This window comes from Anabrus simplex, chromosome 2 (assembly GCF_040414725.1).
Source record: "Anabrus simplex isolate iqAnaSimp1 chromosome 2, ASM4041472v1, whole genome shotgun sequence".
Classification (NCBI taxonomy): domain Eukaryota; kingdom Metazoa; phylum Arthropoda; class Insecta; order Orthoptera; family Tettigoniidae; genus Anabrus; species Anabrus simplex.
Genome location: NC_090266.1, coordinates 192,023,321 through 192,032,809, shown reverse-complemented (window position 1 = coordinate 192,032,809; position 9,489 = coordinate 192,023,321). Strand labels below are relative to the sequence as shown.

Genomic DNA, 9,489 nt, shown 5'->3' with positions numbered 1-9,489 from the left:
AGACTTTAAGGCTCAAGAAGTAAGGAATGAAGTGGGTACCTATCTGTAGCATCTTTCTGTGTATTCCTCGTTCAGCTCTTGGTGCTTAGGTACATGTTTGATATCTACCCTATAGGCTACTGTTCCTTTCCGATTCTAGTTCCAGTTAATTACAAACCCGCATTCTAGTACAGACAGAAACAAACAGATGTATGGTTACCAGATACACTTTACATTATCATTGTTTCCAAAATTTCTAACAGGAAGCAAATAAAATCGTCTGAGGTATGGTAAAACATGCCCTGCAGATATTTCCCATAAGAGTCTTCATAAAACCAACAGCAGGGTCTTAAATTTATCGTGGTTTCCCATTTTCACACTAGGCAAATGCTGGGGCTGTACATTAATTAAGGCCACGGCCGCTTCCTTCCCATTCCTAGGCCTTTCCTGTCCCATCTTCGCCATAAGACCTATCTGTGTCGGTGCGACGTAAAGCAAAATAGCAAAAAAAAATTTTCGTAATGAAAGTATGCAATTGGTGATCATGAAGCTCTGTCGATTAATACTGCTTTCACTTACTTGGGCCAGACTACTCTATTCATAATTTTCTCCAGTCAAATTTCTCTTGGTGAACCCCAATTATGTTAGGGTTTTGGGGCACAGGAAATAATTTTTCCAGCCAGTCATCACCCTTATGTCTGGTTTCTTGGCTGAATCCTTTGGTTCATTGAGTAACATTTTTAAAAAACGACAAATAATTTACAAAGCAGAATAAAACAGAATTTCGCGGTTGAAAAAGCGTGAAGACTTAATGGGCTTAAATGTTTTTAACATTACGTAATCTATGAAATTAAATAATGGTTTCCTTCTAGGAACCTTATTTTTTGATATAGCAGGCACATGCTTCCCCTAGTGCACCGTCACTGTATTGTCCTGCATAGGAGGCTTGAAGTGGTGTCTCAACGGCGCGCTAGCGCCAGCATCTTCGAAAGTTGTAGCATTCCAACTGATGAGCCCACTGCTACACTGGGGCGAAACGCTGGTAATTTCACGATTGAATAAGCCTTGAATAAGCTTAAATGTTTTTAGAATAAATATAAAATGTCAAAATACAACACAATAGAGAAAAATAGAAAGAAAAAAAATACAAAAGTACAGAAATGATGCAAAATATAAGTAAATACATAAATTAACAAAGGAGAACTGTGAGCTAAACTAGTTACTCTAGCCACTGAATAGCCGTTGTTGAAGCTGTCAGAAGGTCGTTGATAGTTCCAGGAAGGCACTATCTGGGCATTTGTAGGTGATGTGTCGCACTGTATGGAATTCTTCACCACAGTTCCAGCTTGGAGAAGTTCGAAGGCCTCAAGAATGCCTACACGATTACAATTGAGGAACTAATTGACGGTGAGATAACGGCCCCGGTCAAGAAAGCCAAGAACAACGGTCGAGAGGAATCATTGTGCCGACCAGACGATACCTCGCAATCTGCAGGTTTTAGGGCTGAGCAACGGTTGCTTGGTAGGCCATGGCCCTTCGGGACTGCTGTGCCATGGGGTTTGGGTTTATTTTTACATTCATTAGCTTGACATGGTGCCTACAATATGTTCAATTATGACAAAACCAGATGTATTAAAAGTTTCTAGAACTACCATAAGAGACAACTGAACGCTGTAAAACCGTTAAAAAGTCCGCATCTCGAGGACAAGTGGATTATAAATCTAGTTGTATTAGTGACTATCTAAAGAGGAAGTGCAACTAGGCAAAAAAAAATATTTCCTGTGCTCCAAAACCCTAACATAATTGGGGTTCACCAAGAGAAATTTGACTGGAGAAAGTTATGAATAGAGGAGCTTGGCCCTAGTAAGTGACACAAGGCCTCGCAAAAGTAGTAACGTCAGGCTCGGAAGAGAGTAAAAGTTGAGAAATGGACATCTGACAGAAAAGATGAAATTGGGGACCCTGGCAAAAGTAACTGGAAGCAATATCAGCCTCAGCTAAGGTCCCCATGCTCACTAACCCACGCTCTCAAGTTCGAAGTCCCTAGAATCTCCTTCTAGTCGCTGACAATACCGTGGATGTATTCTACGCCTCCATGTACAGAGAGAGATTAAAATCTTACGGCCTTCTAGGTATAAGAGAATTGAGCCAAAGGAACGTGCGGTCACCCATCCAAGTACTGACCACGCCCAATGTTACTTAACTGCAGTCATCGGAAGAGAAACGACGTATTTAATGTGGTATGGATTAAAAGGCTCAGCTACATATCTACACAGGGGTCGTTAGATTGGGGGACAGGTGGAACGTGTTCCAGCTAATAATTTCCGTTGCCTCGTTTCATGCCAGTGTTTATTTCTTCTACTGTGCTAAATTCAGATTGGATGCATTAAACTTCGTAAGCACTGATATGCCTATATTAGCTTTCCCCACATCCTAGTGGGGTAGCGGGTGCGAACAGTATTGTACATGTGGACATGGCCCTGTTTTACGGCCGGACGCCCTTCGCGACACCAACCTTATGTAAACATGCTCATGTTCTAGATTGTGATCACTTATTTCCAGTAATTGAGGATTATTCGATGGCAGTGCTGAGTTTTTATTGTGCCATTTCACTGTTATGAGAAGTTACGACCGTAAATAGAACAAAGATGGAACCCATGTATCTTGGAATAATTAACGCCGAAAGATCTGAATCATACCGCATGTGAAGGCGAAAGTGCTCACACCAAGTGGGAGAGAAGAAGAAGTAAGATCCAGAAGGCAGTGAAAAGGATCGAACGGGAATATTGTTACTAACAATTATAAAAAATAAAAAATAAAAAACGAGATTGGATTGCTACCTAAAATATACGAATTGAAGACGGAAGTAACTGCACCAGAATCTTAAGGACGGCACAACAAGAAATCAGCTCCGCGGGATAAAGAAGGAATTTTTAGAAGCTACATTGCGAATTGAACGGGAGACTAATAATTTCATTCAGCGAACTCCAAGAGACGTGAAGAGAGAAAAATAACAGCAACAAGCTTACGTCACTGCAGTCCCTGCTGACGTACTTCACGATATTACCGAAGTGAAGAGTTACAAAGGGAATCCTACAATAACTCGAAATTGAGTGAAGAAAGAGAATTAATCATTTCAAATTCTAAAATTACATCACCCTAAGGAAAATATTCGACCAGTAAATCAACTCTTTCAGAGGGAACAATCTTCACGTTAGACAGTTTCTCACAGTTATTCACAATGGAAATGCTAATTAATCTCATATGCCATTCTATTCCAACTAGACCACAGATAAACATGAAGCTCTAAGGAGATGATAAGCCAGACTGCCCAAATGGGTGCCGCAGGATGACGTTGCCGACCGAGATGACTGAGCCCCGAGGAGGAATATGCGAATATTTCCCGTGCACCCAGGGAAATAAGTAGCGACGTTTCAATATGTCCTGTCAGCTGGACATATGACGGCGACTGGAGCTGCTGAATTCAGATAAGTCTTACTTTTAAATCAGTGTAATAATGTTTGTATTCAACTGTAAATGTAGTATGATTTATTAATTTGTTCGGTGCGAAGTGATTAAACGACAAGAGTGGTGTGATAAATTAGAATAAAGGTGGATAGGTAATCTTCAGATGTGCATAACAAATCCTTAGATAGGTAGTCACTCAGTGATAAAAGCCTACGTTCGAAATGTGATCCATGTAGTGTGAAATTCTGAGTTAGTCAAAGTGACAGTAAGTTGTATGATACATAAAAGAGCGATATAGATACGTGTGTACATTGGTTATAGTCAATGAATGTCAAGTTAGGAACCAACAGTAGGATATGCTTGCTAGGTAGACAAATCTGTTTATGATAAATGGTGGTTATGACTGAATGAAGGTCATAGTATTTGGAAATGTGTCCATGAACCGTAATTGAAAAAAATAAGGGCCACAATGGTAAGAAGTGAACCCGTGTTAGTAACGAGACAGATTATGGTTTTGAAAGTATAATAGTAATATTTTAAGAGAAGTTGATACGTGATTGATGATCGAGAATAATGATAGTTATTGATTCTTCGCGAGGATGAACACGGTGACGTGGCTATGCACTTAACGGTTTTCATGTAGAGTTTTGCTAATTAGGAAATGAACGTGTAGCAATTTCATGTTCTGTTTATCTCACGAGCAAGCATGTAGAAATACAAATAAGATCTGAGTGACATCTGTTGGTTAGAACGCTCACTTGGTAGTGTCAACAAAATCTCAGTTAGGAGGACGAACTGAACACATGTGCTGTCACAAAAAAATTTTTCTTAATACCAATCTATTCTCAGACGAGAGGAACGTAGTAATTTCTTAGGCGTCATCTCATCACTGATGACTATATGGAAATGTAGAAATGATTTTCAACGGTCGAGTCTTCACACTATGCACCACTCTTGATAGCATATTTCAGATGAGACTAGTAGGGTAGTCATTAACAAGTACAATATCGCACCTATGTTTAGCTTAAAATGACGAGAGGATTTGGATCTTTAAATGGTATATGTGTCTTACTGGTTCTGATTGAACTTTTATGAGAACTACATTGATTTGAAAGGGGAACTTATCGGAATTCATGCAGAATAAAAAGGACGTAGACAAAGAAGCATTAATATTCAACATTCAACATTTAATTAAATTTTCAATGGTCATTATTCCACATCCAACATTGTGATTTAATTATGTATGGAAACATTAGGGAACTATCCTCCCAGATTAGCACCCATAGGTATTTATTAGTATGTTGAGAAGGATAGGATTATTCTATGGCAGTAAATAAATATGAGCTCTGAGGGAGAGCTAATAGTTAATTCAAACCTCATATGAGTAGGGAAAAATTCCAATTCTTAAAATATGGTTATAAGTCTCAAGAATGCGTCCTGGATACCATGAAGAAGATACCCTCAGTCTATATTTTGCTTATTGGAACTCATGTTGTAAATATTTCTTTTCTTTTCTTTGCTAGGGTGCATCCAGACCAATAATTTTTTTTTCTTGTTACCCAGATAAGTTATTAACTATACAGATAAGTTTTTCTTTAGGTAGCCAAGTAAGTTTCCAATTACTTATACGAATTTTTAATTACCTATGTTAGGAAATCTTTCACTAATTTAAGTATTCAAACATACTCGACTCCGTTTCAATCCATTAATTGAACGCTTTATTCCAATTTAATTATTGCTTTAAGGGCCTAAGAGGGAGAATTTGACATTTTCTTTTGGGCTTATGGGTTTTAATTTGATAATTATGAGCTGGAGCATAATAGTATTCAACTTAATGGTGGCCTATTCAGAACTTAATACCTTGCCATACATTGCATTCTGTCCCTGATTTTGTGGACAAGCATGACCTGAGCACTTAACGTAATGGATTCCAGTAGATCTATTACAGATGATGACGAGATCAAACAACTTTTACTTTAGAATGCATAGTGGGCGCTGGATATGCCAAATACCGGTAGATTTTCCATGAACATTACTTACATATATTTTTGCACGATACCGCCCTTTTCTTCGATTCTTCTTTCCACCCAGAAACGTGGAAGTGCTGAATAAAGGAGTGATATAGAGCAATTAAAAGAAAAAAGGAAATGAGTAATTAAATATTGAATGGAGAAATAGGTAAACTTATGAGGTTAAGTCCATGTTCCCTCGAAATAGGCCAAGTGAACAGACGACCATACAATTTCCTTTACCAGATTTTTCTTTTTGTGGAGGATAGTCCAATATTCGAATTCTGGATTGAAATATTGTTATAATAAACAAATATAGAAAATGTTAAACAGTTCTTTCAATGTGTTTGTAGTATAGAGACCTAGATTTAAGTAAATGAGAGCGATGACATCTTGATAGCATAAGAATTAGAATAAGCAACATATGAAAGTCGTTACTATAGGTGATTTATGTCTTATTTAGCTCCGCATGGTATATCTTTCTCTGATTCGGAACTCAACACCCAAATTATTGAACTGTTTAGTTGGAAAGGTCATAATTAAGCTAGCCTGGATATTATGCGTCCTTTCAGGGAGCCGGGAACGGCGCATTATGTTGATGAGTTCGTTGGGTTGCGTATCTCCAAAGAAAGGTGGGGGTGGGGGAGAGGGGCAGGCCACCCAGCATATGGCTTGAGAAAACTTTCAACGTAGGTACAGTCTTTGCAAGAATCTTTTTGCCGTCTGTTACAGTAACCATTTATGTGAACACCTACAGCAGTAGTTACATGTCTGTCTCAGAAGGGAGATAACTGATTTTAAAACTTTTCTGTTTTTGTGTTAATTGTTATGTTCTTCCATTGCAGAGGGCAGACATCTACCAGGAAGAGTAATGCCGGACAGTGATTGAAATATTTATGAACATTTACTTCAGAGCATGTATATTGTATCTTGAAAAATAAAAAGGTTTAATGATTATTACAGGATGATTTTGATTAATTCTACTTTAACCCTTTGAGTGTCCGACTCGTTGGCTGAATGGTCAGCGTACTGGCCTTCGGTTCAGAGGGTCCCAGGTTCGATTCCCGGCCGGGTCGGGGATTTTAACCTTCATTGGTTAATTCCAATGGCCCGGGGGCTGGGTGTTTGTGCTGTCCCCAACATCCCTGCAACTCACACACCACACGTAACACTATCCTCCACCCCAATAACACGCAGTTACCTACACATGGCAGATGCCGCCCACCCTCATCGGAGGGTCTGCCTTACAAGGACTGCACTCGGCTAGAAATAGCCACACGAAATTATATATATATTATAACCCTTTGAGTGCCAGCTAAAATTGCTTAGCTTTAAGCTACATGTGCTAAGCTTATTTCCTAAAAGAGATGAATGTTGGATTAATACTGCTTGTGTCGTAGCTGTTTTTCATTTACTTAAGGAATCCATACTTTCCAGTGTCGACTCAGTTAAATGTAACTTAAAGGCTCTTAAGTCTGTCGAACACACAGGTTAAATATAAATATTATACTATTATATTATTTATATTTAACCTGTGTGTTCGTCAGGCTGAAGAGCTTTTAAGTTACTTCCTTAACTGTTAGTCACTCCATTAATATCCTGGCAGCTGCCAAACATTTTGTTCTCTCTTTCAATACGGTTTTCGAAAACTACAGTATAATTAGTGAGAAGTCTTATTCCTTTCCCCTTGTTTTGTGGCCAGTTGGCCTTCCTGAAGCCAACCCTATGTGGAGGGATTTATTCACTATTGTATGTTTCTGTGGTGGTTGGCAGTGTGGTGTGATGTGCGTGGATGAAAAGTAGTTTATTAAGATAAACACAACCACCCAGAGGAATTAACAATATGCAGGTAAAATCTCCAGCCTGTCAAGAAATTGAACCAAAGACCAGTACGCCGACATTTTAGCCAAGGAGCTGAAAATTAATCACACGTAAACAAATATTTTTACTTTCCTTCTGAAATTTGTCTGTTTGGTAGTCCAGAAAGAGCACTAAATGGAATGTTTCCAGACTACATTTTACTGGAAAACAGAGCAATATTTCACTTATTTGGGTGTGTTATTTTCGAATACCAATCAATCACTACTCATCTGCATATAGGGCAGTCGCTCAGGTAGCAGATTCCCTGTTTGTTGTTTTCCTAGCCTTTTCTTGAATGATTTCAAAGAAATTGGAAATTTATTGAACATCTCTCTTGGTAAATTATTCCAATCCCTAACTCCCCTTCCTATAACCGAATATTTGCCCCAATTTGTCCACTTGAATTCCAACTTTATATTCATATTGTAATATTTCCTACTTTGAAAGACACTACTCAAACTTATTCGTCTACTGATGTCATTCCACGCCATCTCTCCACTAACAGCTCGGACATACCAATGAGTCGAGCAGCTCGTCTTCTTTCTCTCAAGTATTCCCAGCCCAAACTTGGCAACATTTTTGTAACGCTATTGTTTTGTCGGAAATATATGAAGATAACAGCCAAGTACAGCGAAACTTCTCCAGATGGCTACTCATTTATGCCAACCGCCCCTATTCTCGTCCACCTGAATCCGGCACGGGATGATATTATCTTTAAGTTTTTTTTTGCTAGGGGCTTTACGTCGCACCGACACAGATAGGTCTTATGGCGACGATGGGATAGGAAAGGCCTAGGAGTTGGAAGGAAGCGGCCGTGGCCTTAATTAAGGTACAGCCCCAGCATTTGCCTAGTGTGAAAATGGGAAACCACGGAAAACCATATTCAGGGCTGCCGATAGTGGGATTCGAACCTACTATCTCCCGGATGCAAGCTCACAGCCGCGCGCCTCTACGCGCACGGCCAACTCGCCCGGTATTATCTTTAAGACCAATATATTTTCACCCTCTCAAAGATCACACCTTTCCCCACTAGTGACCCTGAATTGTGGTCATAAATCAACAATATATCCCTTTTCAAAGACCAGAAAGCTATGAAAAACTATATTAACCAATGCAGTATCGTTCGTTCTTGCATACCCCCACATGCACTATTCTTGGAATATCTGATTCTCATTGTCACTAGAGAGAAGCAAGTTCATCGCAATGACGAGTGTGTAAGTGCAGGAAAAATTAAATCTCAAACTGTACTGCAAATCATTGCTGGTGCTTACACGAATAGGCAGAGAATGCAAATAGACATTAAGAGTTAGACATACGAAGGAGTGAACAATGCAGTTTTACGTTACCAGTAAGAGGAACAATGTTGCAGGAGGAAAACCCCTCAGATTTGTATCTGATACACGTGTAGTTAATTTATCCGCAAGTAACGAATGATAGGATAGATTTCATCTCCGACACAATATAGTATTAGTAGTGATGAGTGATGAGCAGTCTGAGACGGAGTCCCGAGATTTCGCGAGACAAGTGCAAGCACTGTTTCTCGCGACAAATCTCGAGAGCGCTGTCCTTGAACTGTGCGGCGAGAAGCGTGTCGTAGCCTACAGGTAGCTAGAGCTGAATGTCGTTTGTGTGGAGCGTGCAAATTGCCAACCACGGGCCTTTTTCATTCCGTAAATAAGTGTCAACAAGCGACTACCGCGTCCATTTCTTTAATTTCTACCGAGGTCTAGTTTGTCGCAGTATAACATAATTGTAAACGATACGCATTCTGCCATTGTATACAGCGGTAAGTACACGAATGAATACTGTAGGCTAAGTACAGAATTTGACGGCTACTGTACATCGTTATCACTCGTAATTTATCATGCCCCACATTCAATATCTACTTGACCAGCGCTTGTGTTTACAGACATGGTGACAAAGGAAATAATTCATTACAATGTTAAGGATAATAATAATAATAATAATAATAATAATAATAATAATAATAATAATAATAATAATAATAATAATAATAATAATGGTATTTGCTTTACGTCACACTAACTAATTTTACGGGTTTCGGAGATTCCCTGGTGCTCAAATTTAGTCACGCAGGAGTTATTTTACGTGCCAGCAGATCTACAGACACGAGGCTGACGTAACTGAGCGCCTTCAAATACCACCGGACTGA

The 9,489-nt window shown here is 39.2% G+C and overlaps 1 protein-coding gene across 1 annotated transcript in view; it reads left to right on the top strand.

The window, feature by feature from the left end:
* LOC136862735 (uncharacterized) overlaps window positions 1-6,419 on the top strand; it is a 121,762-nt gene extending 115,343 nt beyond the window's left edge. The window contains exon 3 of the mRNA XM_067138960.2: window positions 6,302-6,419. Coding sequence (XP_066995061.1) covers window positions 6,302-6,345 — 44 coding nt within the window. The 3' untranslated portion in view covers window positions 6,346-6,419. The remainder of the gene's footprint in view (window positions 1-6,301) is intronic.
* The last annotated feature ends 3,070 nt before the right edge of the window (window positions 6,420-9,489 follow it).